This window comes from Salmo trutta, chromosome 18 (assembly GCF_901001165.1).
Source record: "Salmo trutta chromosome 18, fSalTru1.1, whole genome shotgun sequence".
NCBI lineage: Eukaryota > Metazoa > Chordata > Actinopteri > Salmoniformes > Salmonidae > Salmo > Salmo trutta.
The window spans coordinates 22,061,681-22,085,642 of NC_042974.1; the positions used below are offsets into that span (position 1 = coordinate 22,061,681).

Genomic DNA, 23,962 nt, shown 5'->3' on the forward strand with positions numbered 1-23,962 from the left:
AATGGGCAAAAATCCCAGTAGCTAGATATGCCAAGCTAATAGAGACATACCCCAAGAGACTTGCAGCTGTAATTGCTGCAAAAGGTGGCTCCACAAAGTATTGACTCTGGGGGGGGAGTGAAGAATAGTTATGCACGCTAAAGATTTCAGTTTTGTCTTATTTCTTGTACGATAAAAAAATATTTAGCATCTTCAAACTGGTAGTCATGTCGTTTAAATCAAATGATACCCCCCCCCAAAAAAAAAATCTATTTTAATTCCAGGTTGTAAGGCAACAAAATTGGAAAAATGCCAAGGGGGGTGAATACTTTCGCAAGCCTGTACAGTTGTAGTACACAGAGTGATTATGACAAACAAGCACACGGTCTGGATGAGCACTTCAGACAGCAAGGTAACCCAGAGGAATGGCTGCATGGGACCGGTACAAAAATATGACCCAGGATGACACTCACTCCCAATCCATCCCACCCCCGACTAACAATTCCAATTCTTCCTTCAATATTCCCTACTTGACAAACAGTTCAACCATATCTTAAAAATAAATACAAATAAATTGCACATCTTGAGCACTGACCTACAACTGGAAAAGACATTTAAAGAACCTTCCCGGGTACTCTTCAGACGCGCCTCCAAAATTCAGCCAAATGGTGGTGAGGTCTGATCTTCCACCGTGTGTCACATAATTACCGTCCGGCGCATTGTCTAGGAAGGTACTAAAGATGTGGCCGATGTATCCAGTGTAATTTCACTAACAAATGCACAATCACCCCATTAAGATTAAGGGTATCATTACCTGTTCTACAAATGTGGTATACCTGATAAAGTGTATTGTGGTGTATGGTATGTAGGAAAAACAAAACGATCTCAGAAAACAAGGATAGCAGAACACAGGAGTAATATCAGGTCCCTTGATCAGAGAAACCCTGTGGCTGTGCACTTCATGGAGGCTCGTCACAACATCAGATCTCTGAGATACATTGGTATCGAACATGTTAAGGCTACTAGGAGGGGGGAGATACTGATAATCTATTACTGAGAAGAGAATTGTATTGGATTCACCGTTTGTCCACCATGTCTCCTAGAGGTCTGGACCAAGAGTTTGATATCAGACCATTTCTTACATGAATATGTCACGTTCAATTTGTCTTGCCATCCAGGTCTCCACTTGGTCATTTTGTACATATGTATACATTTGATTTGCTGTAACTACTACATGCGCCCATCTCATTGATATCAAATTATTAGAGGTAGGTAAGTTGTTTTTGAAATAGGTCATTGTAATTATATCTACGGCCACCGCACGATCTGCACATAATGGTCATATGGTGGGTATTCCAACTGTTTCCAAAGTCATCTTTTTACTGTCGCCTACGTTTTAATTTGTATGCATGTAATCATTTATGACCATGAGTACCTCTGGGATTAATTATAATGATTGACACTGCGCAAAAGTGAATTGAATTGTTTCCACACCCACCATGCGTCGTGTGCAATGGTCACGGGAGGTGAAATGTGTATATTTTGGGATGTGAGCACTCAGTCTGTTTGACTGGATGAAGATCTGTTATTGGATCAAAACGTTGTCAATAAAGCTGCGAATTAGGAGCTTTAACAGTGTGCAGGCTTTCCTGTTCTTTACACGTATTATTTATTAGCCCAGCACCTACGTTTTTAAGGATGTGTGTATGACCACAAACTTTTCTAAAAGACAGATAATTCCCCCAAGTTTAATCAAAATATTGCGTGGGTTAGCTAGACTCAATAGTGGCCATGTTGTTTTAGGTACTAGTCTGGAAAATATTGCGCTGAGAGACCTTTGTCCATAGGTGCCGCATATTGAGTTTCATGCAGATCGCTCATTCGGTGTCAGAAAAGTAGCATTAAGTGTTTTTTCATTCACACAAGTTTCGTCAAAATCGGGCCAGTGCTGTCTGAGATATCGCGTGTGACTAACGTATGAATGTACTAATGGACGGAGACAGATCAATAGTCCCATCCCTGATTTCATCCTGGGGGACAATTAATACAACCAGACCAAAACCCCTCAATGGTTTGAGCAACTATTCTATATATTTTTACAATAGGTGCTTTCACTTTCTACATATTTGAAGAATTCTCCTCACGATAGCTAAAAACAATGGCTTGTGCTTCAGAACATATCTGAAAAAAGGTGAGTAGATAGATAAAAGGTGGGCAGTATAAGGCAAATGTGTGATGTAGTGGGTAGACCAGAGGTGAGGCAGGTTGGTAACCAGGGCCGTGTTCATTAGTCACCAACCTGAAGGAAATGGACTGAAACATGGAGGGACTACTTGAACTTATCCAGTAAACGATCCTTTTCATTTTCCGTTGCAAAAGGTTTTACAACGCTTACCATTATGTTCCCTAATGAACATGACCCAGGTGTGTGTCCAGGCCACAGCCAGCCTACTCCTACTCCTGACTCAGTGGGCCTTGCCGTTGCCATTCATATGGGTCTTCTGAGGCTGAGACGACTTGGGCTCCTCTGTGCTGTAGAGGCAGTCCAAGAAGCCTCGGGAGATCTCGGTCACCATGGATCTGTCAGGGATGGACTGGGCCATGCCATAGATTGCTCCCTAGAACATGAACACATGAATGTAGAGCCATTTATATGACATAAAATGAATGGATTAATATGGTGCACTGCTGTGTAGTGTATTCCAGGTAACGGAGTCAGTATTAACAATCACCATTCCAGTGGTCTTCTCATTGGGGTTTTTCAAAATGAGAGCCACCTGCTCTTTGACGTCACTGATTAACTGTTTGGCCACACCTTCATGTGTGTGCAGTACAGTACAACAGATATGGATGCTGTGATGGGAAAGAGAATTTTGTTTAAAAACACAAAAGTACTTTAAAAAAAATTAAACATGGTGATATCATGCCTGGGGGTCTTTGCTTGCTTGTATTACTTCAAAATAAAGTGCATAGTCAATATTCTATGAAATGTATACATTATCACTGATAAGTATGACTACATTTCAAAGACGAGAAAAAGGTGAGGAAAACATACCTGGATGGATACTGTAGCGTGTTGAGATTCCATCCCTTTGAAGTCAGTGCGTTGGATAAACGAAAAATGTCGAAGACGTCAGAGCCCATTGCCACCACGGACACTTCAGGGTCTCCAAACACAAACACCCCATTTATCTTACGGATTCTGTCCGGAAATAAACAAAAACAAAACATGTTTATCTCATCCAAAAATAGTGAGATCACAATGTGCTTGCCAAGAGCTCTTATAAACAGTCAAATTTAACAACATTTTATATATAGGTTGACAGACGGTTTAGGAATCAACAGAAAGAGAATCCACATAGGTAGCCTAGCAGTTAAGAGGGTTGGGCCAGCAACCGAAAAGGTCCCTAGTTCGAATCCCTGCCCGACTAGGTGAAAACAAAATCTGTCAATGTGCCCTTGTGCAAGGCAATTAACCCTAATTGCTCCTGTAAATCGCTCTGGATTAGAGCGTCTGCTAAATTACTAAAATGTTAATATCTCGATGAGAAAAACTACCATAATTTTTCGGATTGTACCTATAATAGTCTCGCTTTACCATACATCCAAGTCTTGTTCAGTGAGAAAGCCAGAAATCAAGGTGCTGCCGATAATGACTACAGTAAAAGATGGGTCTCTTACTCTGTCTTGATGGTACGTGCAGTGTCAATTATCTTCTTGGTGGCCTTTACGTAGCCATCCTCTCCCATGTGCATCATGGTAGCCCAGCACGCTGCGATGATACCGCCTGGCCGAGATCCTGCCACTGATGGGGATGCATAGATGCCCCCTTGCCAGTCTGGAGCCACAAAGTACTGGTAGTGCCTGTACTTCTTGTCACTATACAGGATCACTGATGAACCTTTGGGTGCGTAGCCATACTGGAGAGTAGAGGTAGATCAAAAAACAATTCTTAGTCAACACCATAACTGGTTAAACGACAAGTCTATGGAACAATGAGCATCTTATGATCGAAAATCAAGAGGAAGAAAATGTTTGGTAAGACAGCCTGGGATCCACACCCTCTTACCTTGTGTGTGTCTGCAGATATACTGGTCACACCCTTTACCCTGAAGTCAAAGGGAGCCAGTGGGTAATTGGCTTTGGCCATGAACACAATGAGAAACCCTCCCAAACAAGCATCCACATGCAGAGGGAGGTTGTACTTTAAAGCCAGCTGAAAAACACCATGTGGGATGGATTAGGTAATTTCATGTAAAGTACTATGCTACAACAATGTTGTTACTGTAGTAATTAGTGTACTATGGTATTCAAGCAACTTAATGTTAAAGATTCAACACAGACATTTTTGGTTCAATATCAAATTATTTCTGGGTAACATTAAGCACATTACTGTGATTGTTTTCAAGAAAAATTGTAAAAAAAAATATATATATATTTTTTTAGCAAAGAGTAATTTCTCAAGCAATAATTTTGCTACAACTATGTGGGAGTAGTCTGAGTGGAAAACTGAACATTTGCTGTTATTGGCAGAGAGGTTGGGAACTCTAACTAATTTACCATATGGGGATGTCGCCATGGAAGGCCAAAACTCCATCCCATCAAAATAGGCTGAAATTTCAGGCGGCCTTATCAAAACAGCCTCTACACTAAAAGGCCCTTGTCATTATTTTCACAATTTCACAGTATTATTCCAACCTCCTAGTGTGAAATATATACACTGCTCAAAAAAATAAAGGGAACACTAAAATAACACATCCTAGATCTGAATGAATGAAATAATCTTATTAAATACTTTTTTCTTTACATAGTTGAATGTGCTGACAACAAAATCACACAAAAAGAATCAATGGAAATCCAATTTATCATGGAGGTCTGGATTTGGAGTCACACTCAAAATTAAAGTGGAAAACCACCCTACAGGCTGATGTAATGTCCTTAAAACAAGTCAAAATGAGGCTCAGTAGTGTGTGTGGCCTCCACGTGCCTGTATGACCTCCCTACAACGCCTGGGCATGCTCCTGACAGTCTGTGGTGCAACGTGGCGTTGGTGGATGGAGCGATACATGATGTCCCAGATGTGCTCAATTGGATTCAGGTCTGGGGAACGGGCGGGCCAGTCCATAGCATCAATGCCTTCCTCTTGCAGGAACTGCTGACACACTCCAGCCACATGAGGTCTAGCATTGTCTTCCATTATGAGGAACCCAGGGCCAACCGCACCAGCATATGGTCTCACAAGGGGTCTGAGGATCTCATCTCGGTACCTAATGGCAGTCAGGCTACCTCTGGCGAGCACATGGAGGGCTGTGCGGCCCCCCAAAGAAATGCCACCCCACACCATGACTGACCCACCGTCAAACCGGTCATGCTGGAGGATGTTGCAGGCAGCAGAACGTTCTCCACGGCGTCTCCAGACTCTGTCACATGTGCTCAGTGTGAACCTGCTTTCATCTGTGAAGAGCACAGGGCGCCAGTGGCGAATTTGCCAATCTTGGTGTTCTCTGGCAAATGCAAACGTCCTGCACGGTGTTGGGCTGTAAGCACAACCCCCACCTGTGGACGTCAGGCCCTCATACCACCCTCGTGGAGTCTGTTTCTGACCGTTTGAGCAGACACATGCACATTTGTGGCCTGCTGGAGGTCATTTTGCAGGGCTCTGGCAGTGCTCCTCCTGCTCCTCCTTGCACAAAGGCGGAGGTAGCGGTCCTGCTGCTGGGTTGTTGCCCTCCTACAGCCTCCTCCACGTCTCCTGATGTACTGGCCTGTCTCCTGGTAGCGCCTCCATGCTCTGGACACTACGCTGACAGACACAGCAAACCTTCTTGCCACAGCTCGCATTGATGTGCCATCCTGGAGGAGCTGCACTACCTGAGCCACTTGTGTGGGTTGTAGACTCCGTCTCATGCTACCACTAGAGTGAAAGCACCGCCAGCATTCAAAAGTGACCAAAACATCAGCCAGGAAGCATAAGAACTGAGAAGTGGTCTGTGGTCACCACCTGCAGAACCACTCCTTTATTGGGGGTGTCTTGCTAATTGCCTATAATTTCCACCTGTTGTGTATTCCATTTGCACAACAGCATGTGAAATGTATTGTCAATCAGTGTTGCTTCCTAAGTGGACAGTTTGATTTCACAGAAGTGTGATTGACTTGGAGTTACATTGTGTTGTTTAAGTGTTCCCTTTATTTTTTTGAGCAGTGTATATAAAATACAGGAACATTACTGCTCTGGGCCTTTAACCTGTCTGGGTTAGGGGGCAGTATTTTCACGGCTGGATGAAAAACGTACCCATTTTAAAACAGGTTACTACTCTGGCTCAGAAACTAGAATATGCATATTATTAGTTTTGGATAGCAAACACTCTGAAGTTTCTAAAACTGTTTGAATGGTGTCTGCGAGTATAACAGAACTCATATGGCAGGCAAAAACCTGAGAAAAAATCCAACCAGGAAGTGGATTGTAGTTTTTCAAGACTGGGCCTATTCAGTATACAGTGACTTATGGTTCAATTTGCACTTCCTAAGGCTTCCACTAGATGTCTTTAGAATGTGTCTTTAGAACGTGTTTCAGGCTTTTGCAGTCAACAGAGAGCGAACAAGACCTCCTGGAGTCTGACGACCGAGAGAATGACAGGCCACAATTAAGCGCATTCAAGTGAGGAGGTAGCTGTGTTCCATAACGTTTTTCAAGACATTGGAATCGTCCGGTTGGAATATTACTGAAGTTTTACGTTAAAAAGGCCCTAAAGATTGATGTTTTACAACGTTTGACATGTTTCAACGAACGTAAATATGACTTTTTGTCGTGAAATTTTCAGCGTGCTTCCTACATTTGGAGTAGCTTACTGAACGCGCAAACAACAAGGAGTTATTTGGACATAAATTATGGACTTTATCAAACAAAACAACATTTATTGTGGACCTGGGATTCCTGGAAGTGCCTTCTGATGAAGATCATCAAAGGTAAGTGAATATTTCTAAGGCTTATTTATGATTTTAGATGACTCCAAAATGGCGGGTATCTGTATTGCCTAGTGTATTTTTCTGAGCGCAGTACTCAGACTTTGGCAAAGTGTGCTTTCCCCGTGAAGCTTTTCTGAAATCTGTCACAGCGGTTGCATAAAGGAGATGTTCATCTATAATTCTTTGAATAACAGTTTAATATTTTATCAATGTTTATGATGAGTATTTTTGTAAATTGTTGTGCTGATTTACCGGCAGTATTGGAGGCAAAATATTTTCTGAACGTCACGCGCCAATGTAAAATGCTGTTTTTGTATATAAATATGAACTTTATCGAACAAAACATACATGTATTGTGTAACAGTGTCCTAGGAGTGTCATCTGATGAAGATCGTCAAAGGTTAGTGCTTCATTTCGCTGTGTTTTGGGTTTTATTGACACATGTCCTTGCTTGGAAAATGGCTGTATGATTATTTTTGTCTATGTACTCTCCTAACATAATCTAATGTTTTGCTTTCGCTGTAAAGCCTTTTTGAAAAATCGGATAATGTGGTTACATCAAGGAGACGTGCATCTTTAAAATGGTGTAAAATAGTCGTACAGTGGGGGAAAAAAGTATTTGATTCCCTCCTGATTTTGTACGTTTGCCCACTGATAAAGAAAGGATCAGTCTATAATTTTAATGGTAGGTTTATTTGAACAGTGAGAGACAGATTAACCACAAAAATATCCAGAAAAACGCATGTCAAAAATGTTATAAATTGATTTACATTTTAATGAGGGAAATAAGTATTTGACCCCCTCTCAATCAGAAAGATTTCTGGCTCCCAGGTGTCTTTTATACAGGTAACGAGCTGAGATTAGGAGCACACTCTTAAAGGGAGTGCTCCTAACCGCAGATTGTTACCTGTAAAAAAAAGACACCTGTCCACAGAAGCAATCAATCAGATTCCAAACTCTCCACCATGGCGAAGACCAAAAAGCTCTCCAAGGATGTCAGGGACAAGATTGTAGACCTACACAAGTCTGGAATGGGCTACAAGACCATCGCCAAGCAGCTTGGCGAGAAGGTGACAACATTTGGTGCGATTATTCACAAATGGAAGAAACACAAAATAACTGTCAATATCCCTCGGCCTGGGGCTCCATGCAAGATCTCACCTCGTGGGGTTGCAATGATCATGAGAACGGTGAGGAATCTGCCCAGAACTACACGGGAGGATCCTGTCAATGATCTCAAGGAAGCTGGGACCATAGTCACCAAGAAAACAATTGGTAACACACTACGCCGCAGGGGGACCGTGCAGCACCCGCAAGGTCCCCCTGCTCAGGAATACATATACATGCCCGTCTGAAGTTCGCCAATGAACATCTGAATGATTCAGAGGACAACTGGTGAAAGTGTTGTGGTCAGATGAGACCAAAATTGAGCTCTTTGGCATCAACTCAACTCGCCGTGTTTGGAGGAGGAGGAATGCTGCCTATGACCCCAAGAACACCATCTCCACCGTCAAACATGGAGGTGGAAACATTATGCTTTGGGGGTGTTTTTCTGCTAAGGGGACAGGACAACTTCACCGCATCAAAGGGACGATGGACGGGGCCATGTACTGTCAAATCTTGGGTGAGGACATCCTTCCCTCAGCCAGGGCATTGAAAATGGGTCATGGATGGGTATTCTAGCATGACAATGACCCAAAACACACGGCCAAGGCAACAAAGGAGTGGCTCAAGAAGAAGCACATTTAAGGTCCTGCAGTGGCTTAGCCAGTCTCCAGAGCTTAATCCCATAGAAAATCTGTGGAGGGAGCTGATGGTTCGAGTTGCCAAACGTCAGCCTCAAAACCTTAATGACTTGGAGAAGATCTGCAAAGAGGACTGGGACAAAATCCCTCCTGAGATGTGTGCAAACCTGGTGGCCAACTACAAGAAACGTCTGACCTCTGATTGCCAACAAGGGTTTTGCCACCAAGTACTAAGTCATGTTTTGCAGAGGGGTCAAAAACGTATTTTCCTCATTAAAATGCAAATCATTTTATAACATTTTTGACATGCGTTTTTCTGGATTTTTTTGTTGTTATTCTGTCTCTCACTGTTCAAATAAACCTACCATTAAAATTATAGACTGATCATTTCTTTGTAAGTGGGCAAACGTACAAAATCAGCAGGGGATCAAATACTTTTTTCCCCCCACTGTATGTTTGAGAAAGTTGAATTATGACATTTTGTTGTTTTTCAATTTGCCGCCCTGATATTTCACTGGCTGTGTCCCGCAGGTGGGACGCTACCGTCCCACCTAGCCCATAGAAGTATTACCACAAAAAAAGAGACTTACTTACTATGACTTTCCTTTTACAAGTACATAACAATGAGACAATTTACCTTTCCTACTTCCTCAATAGGATCAATGATTCCATGCGGGAACTGGGGTGCAGAACATACAAGCATGGCTGTGTTCTTGCTGATGGCTCTCCTCATCGCCTACGCAAAACAAGTTGGAGTTATAAGGAGTTGAAGGTGTCACAATATTGATTTAAGACAAATGATTATGGTGATGATACACTCACTAAGAACGGGTAATTCTAGTTGTTGCCACCATGTTTTTTGTAACTACTGCGGTCATGTCTGAAATGTTCATCTTGAACAGTCCAAACTGAGGATGTGATCCCCAGTCAGTAACGGAAGTGCCATACATCACACCATATTCTCGTAACCTAGATTAGGCTGGGGTCTAGGCTACAGTTCAATTGGAAATTTGTACACCAACAAACGTACATTTACTCTGACCTTTTCAGCGCATGTTGAGCACTCACAGAATTTCCAGTGAAGTTATTCTTTAGAATAACCATTTGTACAGGAACTAATAAACATTCACACCTTAACATCCACTTTCATTGTATTTTTGTCCAGGGGGATGTGAACAAGCTTCATTCCAAAGTAGTTTGCTGCTTTGTCAAAGGCTGCATGGACACTCACTGGTGCAATGCTGTAAAATTAGGGGAGGAAATACAGCACAAATGATTCCCAGTACTATATAAAATGTATTTCACAGGTGATATTACCATTTATGAGACAGACAACATCTCAACAACGCAAATCAAGCTTGTTCTGAGATCATCTGGTGTGCCAGTTTAAAGAAAAAGAATCTGAGGCTACATTTTGACAGTGAACTTACATTTCAGGATGTTTCACACCGCGCTCATAGGCCATGTCTCTGTACGCCTTACATGCCATCAGTATGCTTTCAGTTCCTCCAGAGGTGACCTGAACAAAGCAGAAACAATCAGTGTTCAGAATGTGCCAGTGCATAGGTTTTGATTATTCTCTCAAGTAGAACATTTCCCAAGCCCTGGGTCAGTGAGCCTTGTGGGAGTACTGAAGGTAAACTCACTGTTCCACAAGTGTTGGGCCCACCGTTGAAGAGGGTACACGTCATTCTTACAACCTCTGCCTCCATCTTCCTCACACCAGGAAAGATGTCTGGGTGAAGTGGGTTGCTCCATGCAAAGTCTCCATACACCTAGCGACAAAAGGAAGAATATCAAAAGGGAATCAGTAAGATATGGGATTTGTCATACAAACAACAAGGCAGATTCTGACTGTAGTACGAGCTCTAAATTCCACGTATTACCGTAATTTCCGAACTATTAAGCGCACCTCAATATAAGCCGCACCCACTGAACAAAACTTTTTTTTTATTTTGAACATAAATAAGCCGCACATGTCTATAAGCCGCAGGTGCCTACCGGTACATCGAAACAAATGAACTTTACACAGGCTTTAACGAAACACGGCTTGTAAAAAAAAATTCAAATTAGCAGTAAGCTTTAGTTGTCTTTTTGCACTGAGTCAATTCCTCACGCTGCTGTTTCCAATGTCTTATCAGACTCATTAAGACCAAGCTCCCGTGCAGCAGCTCTATTTCCTTTTCCAACAGCCAGATCAATCGCCTTCAACTTGAAAGCTGCATCATATGCATTTCTCCGTGTCTTTGCCATGAGGGTGACAAAATGACTACCGTAATCAGAATGATGGGAAGTTTGAGAGCACTCGATTTAATCTAAACAGTAAACAAAAATGTTGTTTGACCGTAACCCGTTCGGCAATTTCATTGGTCTAATGAAAGCTTCATGCCGCCAAAAACTGAGCACGTCACAGAATGTTTTTTTTGTAGAAAAAAAAATTGAAAGCGGGAAAAATCCATATATTAGCCGCGTCATTGTTTAAGCCGCGAGGTTCAAAGCCTGGGAAAAAAGTTGCTGCTTATAGTCCGGAATTTACGGTACTCAGAATGCTACACACAGAAGTTTAACAAAGACAAAAACGGTTGGTTTGTGGACTAGACATACCTTCACCAAAAGTTTGGTAAGTGTCTGATCTCCCCAGTACACTGCACCTGACACTCGTCCTTTCTCCCAATCCACTTCATCTATGAAGAGCAGACAACAGCAATGCCTCAGGAAACAATTATATACTGTAACTCCACCTCAACTACAAATGAAAACAATGCTAAAAACACACTGTGTAGCTGGCACACATTTGTCACATATTCTAGGATATAAGTAGTCAATACAAAAAGGCACTGTAGGTCATTGGCTCCATAATATTGTCATTCAATTGTATTATGGCTCCACAGAAGAAGAAAAAAAGCGGTCTATAACTTGCCAAAGCAACTTATTAATTAACCAGGTTTCCATCCAACCTTTTTGTAAGTACATGTTGTATAACAAAATAAATTTAAAAAATGTAATGACAGGCCTGAAAAATGTTGACAAAACAAAATACGCTATAGTGGGACCTTTTTGTCTCTGTAAAATGCATTATGCCCAAAAATGTAGGTGAAAATGCTTTTATGCGCATATATTGATATAATAACCATCATATGGAAGTAAACTTGGAGTCACATTATGACATGTTGTGTGGTTCTCCCACTGCCACTCGTTGGGAAAGCATGCAGTTCATTAGGCTACAGATGAAATAAGTTATGATGAACTTCACAAGGTGGTGAAAGTGCAAGGTGATGACCTTGATAAATAAATATTGAGGGTCTTATTCTGGTGACATGATCATCAATGCTTGGCTAATGGTTGATAAATAAAAATAATCTTGCTCTTTTGTCCATAATAATGTGATCGTTTAGGCTACATGTGCGCTCTAGCCAACAGCGTGAGCACACGTGCCAATACCAGAGTGGGCACACTTGCTATATTATGCAACAATTGTGAGAAAACCATCAGTAGGGTTGAAAATGCAATGGAAACGCATTTAACTAGAATTTTTTTTTTTAAATGTATTTGGTACATGGGAATATAACAGCAAAATATATTTTTAAGGGCACTATGTCATCACACACAGCCTTTTATCTGCAAACAGGGAATTTGATGGAAACATCTCTGGTGGGAAAAGATTTTAGAATATTGCATGAAAATCTGTCACCAATTGGATGGAAACTTAGATAATGTTTCATTTTCTAGGATCTAGTCAATACAAAACATATTAAGGCAGTAGGGCACTGTAGGTCATCGGCCCCATTTAGCTAAAGAAACACAGAAATACGCACTCCAGAACATGCCCTGGGACAACTCTCAGCCACTTACTCAGTGTTTCATACTCGCTGATCCTGTCTAGAACTTCAGCTTGTGTTAGCCCTTGTTCAGGCAGCTGTTTGGTGTAGCTCATGCCCTCCTTCAGTGCGCAAAGACTGACAGACATGTCATCCAAGGCCTTTTTCAGCTGGGTCTGGATCTGTCACAAAGACACACTGAGTCAGTCACATTACACACACACACACACACACATCACTGCTCAGACAACACAAACCATTTCCTAGAAGCAGTGACCCATTATGGCATTGAGAATGTTTAGGCTACAACACTCTGGCGTTGACAACTTATTTAAAATATTGAAAAGTCAATGAAAGCAATCAAAACTGGCTAGTTGTTTTTGTGAAAATAGAGGTGATAGCAGTGTTGTGTTCGAGACCACCTAAAGCAAGACCAGCTCCAGGCCAAGATCGACATAAATCAAGTCTGAGTCCAGACCAAGACCAAGACCGGAGGGGTAGGCGAGACAGAGTCAAGACCGGGAGGGGGGCAAGGGGTGCGAGACCAGAAAAATGCAAGTCCAATTCAAGACCATGATTGTAATTGTCAAATCACCACCACAAGAGTCTAAAATGTCCAGTATTTCTGTGTTCAAATTTCAGAAGAACATAAGGAATCTTTAGACATTCAGAATGGTGAAAAATATATGTTAAAAGGACAAGGACATCCCTGTGTTTTTTTATTGGAGCTTGCTTGCAGTTAGCCATATCTTTGAAAATAACTTGTGTGAAACATGGTTGCATTTAAACTTTAGGTCACTGTGTGCTAAACATGAAATAGTTTTTTCAATGGGAAGTAATAGTTGCACATTTAGATTAGGAAATGTTTAGCCAAATGGTTGTGTTTTTGTATTCTTATGATTGGGACCTACTGGCTTATTATTTCCGAGTGAATGGACAGTTTATCATTTAACATCATGCTGTGTGTGACTGCTGTCTTTCCATCGGCCCTATGCAGGGTAGTGGTGCCTGGAGAAGTGGGTATACTGAAATTGTACACAAAAAAATCCCAAACGGACTGCCCAGCGAAGGAAAGGTGTTTTCCAGATTTTTTTTTTTTTTTTTTTTACAAATGGGTTTTCCTAGATTTTTTTTCAGATTTGCACTCTCAAAAATCACACCTTTTTTTATGTGAAGTCCACAACAATTCTTAAACCACATCAGGAGACTGGGAAAATAATAAAATGTATTATTTTTTTTGCTCAAGCCTACACACCTGATGCAAACCGGTCATGATGACTGAATTGAGCAACACAAATAGCCCACAAACCAAGACTACTGACCAAACTTTTTCAATACCTGGTTTGCATACCCACTGTTGACCTAGTTGACATTTACTGGTAGATATCATAAGTTGAAACGTTTTTCCTACCTACCCTACCGGCTACCAATGTCATTCTTCTGTGAGCTGCTCCATGCCAAAACCAGATGAGAGCTGTGCGCTCTGCCTGCAGATTATATTCTGTTGAAACAAGGCTGCGTGCGGCACGCATGTGAATATATTTCACTTGCTGTGCGATTGTGTAGGCTACTTTCTACATGATTTCTCGATTGTACTACATAATTGATAAGTCGTATATCTCCACTACACCACTTTGATACGCTTCAGGGTGGATTAAGGAGTATACGCAATGCCGGTTTAAAAAAAAAAAGGGTATAAGGCATATACCTGCATACCATCCACTACGCCATTGGCCCTTTGTGTGCACTCTCCTACAGGAGTGCACTGGTATTACCATTGCTGTACTTTCAGCGTCACAAACATTTCACACACTGAAGGCCTAGGTACAATAGGTTCGCCACTGAGCAAACATGTCTATAATAGATATAAAGACTGCAGGTATTAATGTTTCAATAAAGGAGTGAATATATTTGACCTGGCAAAGAAGTTTTTCTTTCTTTTTTTAATTTAACTAGGCAAGTCAGTTAAGAACAAATTCTTATTTACAATGACAGACTACACGCATTTACGCGCTTACTGAATGGAATCTGATAATTCTGAATTTTTTACTCCGCTGGTCTTGGGAAGAAATAGTCCTCACTGCCCGAGACAGAGTCAAGACCGAGTACAAATGTATCCGACACAAGACCGAGACACTCAAAATGTGGTCTCGAGTACTACAACACTGGGTGATAGCATACCAGGAAGATCTGGGCTAGTATTTGTGGCAAGAGAGCATTTAAAATAAGCTATGCAAAATCAGTTATGTACATATACCCATCTGATTAAAGTGTAGCCTATTCACACTCTTCAGTTGAATCCAAATACAGTTTAGCCATTCCGTTAGGTTAGACAGTAATGACCAACAGTAACCCAAACATTATCACAAGTCCATGACGTAAACTATGTCAAAGGTCTCTCCCCCCCCCCCCTCCTCATGCCGACACTCAGTCATTAGTGAGTGACTCATCCCACACTAGACAAGGAAGAGTACGAGCACATCTGTAGAATAGAGGAACAAAATAACCGCTTGAAACTTACTGCCGCGCCAACAAAGGGTATTTTTCTGATGAGTCGAAAGCACTGCTTCTTGATTCGGGATGTCAGGGCTATTAAGCAACAAAGAAAGAGATGATTGTGTTGAAAGAATGCTAGATGAGCACGGGAGAAAACCACAAGCTGAATTTAATGGGGACTTTTTGATTAAAAAAAACAGCTGATTGGAGATGGCAGACAAAATCAAAAAGGCCAACAGCTGGCCTACAGGCTAATACTGGAACACCGTTTCTTGCCAACAATCCTGCCAAATGAGATTATGTGTACAGCCAGTTAATTCCATCAACAACAAAAACAACAAATCTTAATTTCCATTGATTTGGAATACGAATATCACTAATCTGTGGAATTCTAGAAAATGCACAAAACATCAGTGGGAACACTAACATGTCTGACATGGCTATGTCACTTGTAATAGCAGTAAAACACATGTACTGTACAAAGAGAGCCAAACTGAAGTATGGAGCAAGAAGAAAAATAGCAACTAAAGCTCAGACATATTTAAAATTGCTGGCCAGCACACGTCTGATTAAACCAAAAACCGCTCTCCATAAAGTGCTTTAACTGATCAGAGATTGTTTTGTCAGCTGATCTTTGCTCACAATTGTATCAGGAAGAAGTATTCAAGGCCATACAGGGATTGACATTAAGGGTTGCCCTATTACCCAAGGCAAGTCATAAGTGCAGTTGTGCAAGTTGAGCCTGCTCTGAGGTTGGGGATTGACATTAAGGGTTGCCCTAGACAAGTGATCTGAGTAGTTGTGCAAGTTGAGCCTGCTCAACAGATAACAACCAAAAAGGAAAGAATTCTTCAAAGTCTGGTTTTTCTGATTCCTCCCTTGTGTGTAGACAAAAATAGCTACTTCAAAAACAAAGTAGCCATACCCTTCAGGCAACCCAAAAATACTCCTGTGCCTTTCAGACCTTAATGTCATTCCCTGCCATACTTCAATTCCAACTTAGGGTGTTTTAATGCTGACACCTTTCCCTGCGTCTAAATTCTCTACGTTTCTACCAGCCTACACTTGAGCACTTCACCCAACACATTTTCCAAGCATTGGATTGACGTAAGCATGAGCTAGAGAGAGTTTATACCATATTATTACACCAGTCCTTTTAAATCCATGAGAGGAAGTGAATAAGTGCACACTTACTCTGACTGGTAAAGAATCACGAAGCAGCACATCTGATTAAATCAAAAAACACTCTCCATAATGTAGAACACAAAAACACCCACTCATCACTTTTTATCCATGCATATAATAAACACATGCCTCATCACTGGATCTGAAAACGTACTTTCTTGCTGAAACAGGAAGCCTTTGACCCAGACTGCTCCCAAGGTAGATATGAGAGTGGCTCCAATGATCTGCCATGGTTCCAGCTCCTCACAGCTGGTGTTCACAAGCCGCCTGCCTTCCTCCAGGTAGAGCAACAGCATCTCCTTGTACACCTCCAAGGCACTCTAGAAACAGAGAGAGATTACATTGCAAATTAACAATGGTCTAACAATTGTAGATCCATCTGCACTGCTATGCAACGTATAAGGAGTTTATGGAGGATTCCCGAGGACTATCCATGCATATAGATAAAACTGCTGAGAAAAATAAAATATGGTCATGGCCAAAAATAGGCTTTGTTTTAAAGATCATACAAAAGTAAAGCTTTCATCCTACAGTGTCTTGCTTGGGTTGAATATTTTCCCCTTATATGATCAAAATAGTACTAGACACATGTCCCAACATGAACATCAGAGACACTGACTGTCCCCGCACATCATAGTCAATTATTCACAAGAGGACTCATAGCAGCTTCACATCCCATGCACAAAATGGTCATGGAAAAGTCACAACACACAAGTTACAATGCAATTAGCCTACCTTGTAATCAATTGACATGTTCATCACACTTTCCATCAAATACAGTTCCACACACCATCTGTCAAGTAAATATTTGTGAAAGTGGGAATTCAATGCCCAACAAGCAATAGCAAGTCTACTTATGGTTAGATTTCAATTGCTATGTGGAAACGTGACACAATTGCCATTGTGAAATCTGGTCAGAGAGAGAGAGAGAGAGAACGTGACAAGGACTGACAGATAGCTAATATTCCTGAACCAGGACCAGGTGAGGTAGAGGAATAGGAGTCAGCTGACTAAACTCTGCCCCCATCACCCATTAGACATAACATCTGTAGCCAATGGATAGGAGAAACCTTTCCTCTCCAAACAAATTATAGTACAGAGAAAGTGCAATAACATGCGACTGCAAAAGTTCCTTATCAATCGACTCAAAAGCTCATCGCCATCTGTGAACATTGATATAAGTGTCACTCATGTACTCCAAATACAAAGTACAGTATGTAAAAGAAATACACTGTTTTAGGTGTGGACTATTGACTAACTGCTCATATCATATTTGCATTTGACAAATGAAGCCTATTTTTAAATCGGAAATAGGCTTAATGTCATTAATTTTATGAAGCAGTAAAAATGAGCACATCTATTCTCTCTTCACTATTATCTATAGATTACTGGGGTTTTTTTACAGCCCCATGCTTGTCTGCTTGATAACAATACAAGATTGTATCCATAAAGGTTCACGTAATCAAATAGAGAAAAGCTTAAGGTCCACAGGACCGTACACTTACATAACCACTATTCATAACCACTGAAACTAACATCACGTAATGCTTTGGTGGGGATATATAAGGTACTGGTGATGCATTCCCATGACATCATGCAAACTAACCATGCTAAACTCAAGAGTATTTGTTTGCAATGCGAACACTGAGTTACTTTGTTTGAAATGTAGGCTCGGCTTCAATTGACTGAATGACTAATTGCTAAAGTGGAAGCACATCATTCCAGGTCTAGTAAAGTCACAGCAAACAAAATAGCAACAGTATGACTGTGCTGCTATCCTGTTAGAAGGTAACAGATCATTTTATTACAGTGGTTAAGATGGATTTTCATTGTCTTCCATGGTGTTATTCGTCCCCTAGTGGAGCTTTATGGTACTTAGAAAGACTGTACGCAAACAAGAAGTAGAGAATTCGTTCTGCACACATAAAAGCAGCTAAAAACAAAGCTATGGTTCAGGTCTTTCAGTGTAGCTATTTCTTGTCACGCTTCAACCTCAGAAAATATTTTTTTTAAGTTCGATTCAAGCATTTAGCTAGTGATGATAATCTTATTGATAGAATTGCTTACTTATCAATGTTAGTTGGTTGCATTTACTCACACAAATTGCAATGCCTTTCATGTATGCCGTCAGCTGTATTACTTTGCTCGTGCGTCATGTAAACGAGTTGTAAAATATACAATACTGAAGTTTTGTTACTTTTTCTAGTGTAATATGCTTTGTTATTCTACAGAGATGGTTGTACATTAGAGTAATGAAAGGAGTTAGCCAATTACCATGAGTAACAATTAGCTATATGGTTTGGCATCATGCCAGATGCATGGTACCGTCGCACGTGCTTTGTATTTATGCAACTTTAACCTGAAAGGTATGATGTACAGCTACAATATGTCGATTTGAATTGAATACTAAAGTATATTCTTTTCTGTATTTTGCAGTTTCACAACATAAACGTTTTCAACATATTAATTCAAGAAAAGTCACACCTTGGGAGTTTTATTGAAGACTTAGTTGTTAGCCATCTGTCTAGTTTTGCATGGGAACGCAATTCAAGGGCAGAATGACATAAACAGAAGGTTTACGTAATAAAGAGTACTGACATTTTACAGACGGAGCCTGTGTGTCATTGCATAATGACAAACCCACATTCTACAATGAATGAACCTGAATGGAAGCTTTGCCTTTCAATGACAATACACACCCTGACGACAGTTGCTCAGTCTACTTGTCTGTGTAACATGCTCTACGACAGGTTTGCCAAGGTTAGACAAGTAGAGCAGAGTCGTGAGCAACGAAAGAACCGTACCATGTAACCAGCCATGGTTCAGATGGGCAGCTAATCTGAATGCCTTATCATACGTTTAGGCTTTACTGTTCATCTTAAATAGTGTAAAAAAAAAATAAAGTTCAGTGCTTCTGTAGCACAGACAACAGACCTGAGCATCCAGTGCCAAATCTCAGTTGTCATTTTCCATAAACTGGAGAGATTACATTTTGTCATCATGCGTCAGGGCAAAAGGCAAGTCCTGATGCAACAGGTACATGAACCAGTCGCCACATATACTGAGTGTACGAAACATTAGGAAAACCTGCTCTTTCCTTGACATAGACTTGTGAATCCACGTGAATGCTATGATCCCTGATTGATGTCACTTGTTAAATCTACTTCTATTAGTGTAGATGAAGGGGAGACGGTTTAAAGAAGGACTTTTAAGCCTTGAGACAATTGAGATATGGATTGGAGTGTGTGCCATTCAGAGGGTGAATGGGCAAGACAAAAGATTTAAGTGCCTTTGAACGGGGTAGGGTAATAGGTACCAGGGTTTTTCACGCTCAACAGTTTCCGATCTGAATCAAGAATGGACCACCACCCACAGGACATCCAGCCAACTTGACACATCTGTGGGAAGCATTGGAGTCAACATGGGCCAGCATCCCAGTGGAACGCTTGACACCATTTAGATTCCATGCCCCGACAAATTGAGGCTTTTCTGAGGGCACGGTGTTCCTAATGTTTTGTACACTCAGTGTACATGCTCCAAGTTATTCAACACATTTCCTTCTGATATTTTTCAGATAACCTACTTTGCCTGTTACAAATATTTGTTCCAGCCATCTTTCCATTAGGAGAGCAATGCAGTGGTGTAGCCTGGCCTTCACGCCCATTTTGTTCTCCCTATTGTTGTGTAGACAGACGCCCATGCCCCTGGTTTCCCAGGCCAGTAGTATTCTGTAAGGAGACCTTTGTTGTCTCCAAGGGGAGGTCATATTTCTCCTGGAAATGTGCTGGGTGTGAGGAGGCGGCGACTGCTATGGAAGACATCAAGGGGGAAAATGGTGTGATAACACACACAGAGTTTTTTTTCTGGATCAAAAAGAGGCTTAGGTGGTGGGGGTGGGAATGTCTGCGGTTGGCCCGTAAGCGCGGCTGAATTTAGGAGATATTTTTAGAGCCCCCCCCCCCATCTTGGCGATGTAGAGAAATTTTTAAGCCAATTTCCTTCAATTCAATGCATTTTGTCATGGCTAATGCTGCGTTTTTTTTGCTCAAACATAAAATCCATACTGCTAAATTAATTGTTTTTGGAATTGTTTTCTTCTCCACAACTGTCTAGCTTTTATTTTGGTGATTGTTAGTTCACAAAATTATATTATAAAACATATAGATGCCCATTATCTTTTCTACATACTTTTTATCTGGTTTTAGTCGTTTAAGTTTACACTGGAAGCGTTTTTCCATCCCAAAATAAATTATATATATATATATATTTTTTTTACACTGTTTGGACTTATGCGGTCCACCCAAGGATTCTAATGACATTAGTATCAACACTGGTTTGGCAAACACATTCTATGAATTCTTAGGTCTGTATCTTATGGAAATTAGACCATATACAAATAATCATGTCAAATACCAACATCTGAGCGTGTGCAATACTTAAGCAAATATCCTTTATAATCAGGAACATGCATAACATTCCACATTGTACTATGAATTTGACTATGCAGAATCACTTTAGTGGTTTTGGCGCATTTCCTTTTCTTTTCATTTAATGTCGACTGGATTCATTGTATGACCGTAATACACTTGGGGTTTGACCTAGAGTAGAGTACAACACACCACATGAAGAGTGGTTTCTGGGAATTTACAAAACTGAGCAAATCCATGGAATTCGGAATGGGGGGGAATTTCTTTGCCTTTAGTGTCTGGGTTTGGGGGCTGCATTCACTATGACCTTGATAATACAGTGCTGTGCAAGTGATTAAAAAAAAGCTACGTTCCATAGCAAAAAAAAGTGTTGAAGGTACTGATGTCCAAAGACGAACATGTGGCTGCTGATATCTGTATCCACCGTATTACAGTATAAGCCTATAGCCACATAGTATGTTTGTGTTAAACAGGAAGTCTAATGATAGGCAGTGTGCAGTACAGTACAGTACAATACAATGAGGCTCAGTGTGGAAATCTCAGTTTCTTCAATCACTGCAAATGAGATTGTCTGCAAGTTTTGTGGGGCAAAACCTGTCAAGCTACAGCATTAGCGATGGCTATACTCCATAATAAGAACACTGAATTTTATGACAATTTTGCCCCATTTCTATAATGTATTTGGCCAGTTATTCACTTGAAAAAAATGTAATAACACCCTACATTATACTGCAAACGCAGGGGTTATCAAATCAAATCAAACCTACAACTAGAAGGCTATGCCGACAAGCATGAATGGTTGTTGAGGCAGTTAAGACAAAATGTTGTTCACAAGAATCAACACCTCTGGAAGAAATCTGCATACAAAAAAAAACGATGTCTTTGATGATGCTTGATCGTTCTATATCAGATTCATTTTTTGTTGTTATGCCACATTATTCTCTCTGAATATATACAAAATAAAAACTACCCTAAAGAAAACGATCCTCACACTAGAAAAAGGTTCGACCTCAAAATAATTATAAAATGCCGGGGGTGTTATTCAACTAGTGAGTCAATACAAACATGCTATAGTCATTGTAACAATGCACAAGCAATGGCAACATTGTAGCGCTCCAGGGCAAGCAATATGATTGTGTAGAAAAACTTCTCACTCCACTGTTCTAGACACTTTACTAAGCTATAGGTTGCAGCAATACTGTAAACATCATGATTATAATGTAAATAATGTCAGCAAGACCTACTGCTCGTATTCTTTTTGACACACGGAGGTAGCAACATGGCTCAAGCTAATTGTACATTTATTCAATACCATGTAGGCTACTTAGAGAAAGAGAATGCGTCTGGGTATATTATTTACTTACCCAATAGTCCATAGTTAGTGTCAAGGCAAGCCTTCAGCAAATGGTCGTCTTCACTTTTTAGTGGTAGCGAAAGTCACTCCAATATCTTTGTATGGCTTGCTTTGTGGTCGAGGAGCTGATTAACATGGCACTATATCACAGACAATCGTAACCTAAATTCAGGAAGCGACAAGCAAGCAAGCAACCGTGTCCCGTCTTAAAGGGGAAGTTCACCAATTGGTATATGTAGGCTTATTTCACTCTTTCTGTGATTTGTAGTTGATCACTGAAACCGTTTTTTAAATATTTTGTTTCAATACAGAGAAATTGTTATCACTTGCCGTTGACTACAATGCATTATGAAAATATGTCTACCAATGTGTCTACCTCTACATAGCGCTTGATCATAACGCAGTTCCATTTAAAAAAATCATTTTAACATTTAACAATTTTTTTTTAACCGTTATTTAACTAGGCAAGTCAGTTAAAAACAAATTCTTATTTACAATGATGGCCTACTCAGGCCAAACCCGGACGACGCTGGGCCAATTGTGCGCCACCCTTTGGGTGTGCCATCCTACGAACCAGGGACTGCAGTGACACTTCTTGCACTGAGATGCAGTGCCTTAGACCGCTGCGCCTCTCAGGAACCCATTACACATAACATGCTGACCACACCGTGCGCGAGCATTGCAAAATAAATGTACACATACATGTTATTCAATCATTGCACCCAGATTGCTCCTGCGTGTCAACGAGCATATGCGTAGCCAGGCGCTAAAATAGAACTTGGTTCTATTTGTGACACTTGTCCTGCCTCTCCCATCTCCTCAACAGTTTTTAGGAGCATATACCCACGTGGGTGATTGAAAGATGAACTGAGGTCCACACTCCAGTCCAGTTGGTGGTGGTAACGCACCTTAAAGTTGGTTGCCAACCGCCATATAAAGTCCAAAGAAGAAGAAGAAGCCTGAAGGAGAAAAGAAAAAAAAACACAAAATCATCTGGTTAAAAAGAGTATAGCATTGAATGTAAGGGAAGCCAGCGATCATTTGGCCTCCCTTGATAAAATGTAAAAAAAAATAAATAATAGTCAATCAGCATTGAGATCGGCCCTTTCCTAAATTAGCCATGGATGAAGATAGGGATTTGGACTTTTGGGTTTTACTTAATTTTCCTTACTGACCAATGATTATAATGGCGATTCTGATCCTACCATAAATTCATACATTGTGCCCCTGGCCTGAGAGGAAGGAAGTTCAACATGTAGCTAGATATAGTAGGCTAATGTTAACTAGCTGGCCTGCTGCATCGTTGCCCATGAAAGGAAGAGGAAGTTATGCTAGTGCGCAAGCATTTTAGCCAGGTAGCCTAGGACAACAAAAACTTAAAACGTGTACTGTATGACAGAGTCATAAACCGTTTAGTCAACATGAAAGAGGATGGCATTGGCGATTCTCTACAAATAGGGTGAGTCAACATGTTTTTTCTACTTGCAAGCACGCACACAAGTGCATACACACACATACAGAAATCAGTACCATAGACACCCACATCATATTTAGCTGACATTTATTGGACTAAATCGTTTTTGGCATTTTTTTGTTGTCATTGTATCAGACTAAGCATAGGTGATTCGATTATGTTAACATTTTGAATTTGAAATGGTGCTGGATTAGTGGAAGCAGCTCTTGTTTTCTTTGCGACTTGTGGTAACTCTCCATTGTTATAAATCAATAATTGTTTAGTAGTCTAAAAATGTTGGAAACATTAACTTGCTGGGCCATGCTGTAGGTCATGTAACAGTTTATTACATGTAATATGTTTTTTGGACTTCAACAGACAGATGTTGCTCTCCGGTTTTGTGATGAAACAAAGGTGTGGTTGAATTTATTGTGCCACTGTCTTCTTATTGTCTCAGCTTTAAGCCTATATATCATGGTGTCAAGGCATATCATTGAACTAACAGGTTATACAGCAAATAATGCAATTACCACAACACA

At 40.7% G+C, this 23,962-nt stretch overlaps 1 protein-coding gene across 2 annotated transcripts; it reads right to left on the bottom strand.

Annotated features, from left to right (window-relative positions):
* Positions 1 to 499: 499 nt before the first annotated feature.
* On the bottom strand, positions 500 to 22,150 carry LOC115153009 (sphingosine-1-phosphate lyase 1). 2 transcript variants are annotated; one of them, XM_029698007.1, is made up of 14 exons: positions 21,981 to 22,150; positions 16,344 to 16,509; positions 15,030 to 15,097; positions 12,543 to 12,690; positions 11,295 to 11,374; positions 10,337 to 10,465; positions 10,121 to 10,209; positions 9,823 to 9,931; positions 9,328 to 9,426; positions 4,049 to 4,195; positions 3,661 to 3,899; positions 3,035 to 3,181; positions 2,712 to 2,832; positions 500 to 2,597 (listed from the first exon to the last, which is right to left on the bottom strand). In XM_029698007.1, the coding sequence occupies exons 1-14, from the start codon at positions 21,990 to 21,992 to the stop codon at positions 2,445 to 2,447; spliced, it is 1,707 nt and encodes a 568-aa protein (XP_029553867.1). In that variant the 5' UTR covers positions 21,993 to 22,150; the 3' UTR covers positions 500 to 2,444. The 2 variants fall into 2 exon arrangements, with proteins under 2 accessions (XP_029553867.1, XP_029553866.1); XM_029698006.1 differs by lacking the exon at positions 21,981 to 22,150 and adding an exon at positions 16,925 to 17,050.
* Between the last annotated feature and the right edge of the window lie 1,812 nt (positions 22,151 to 23,962).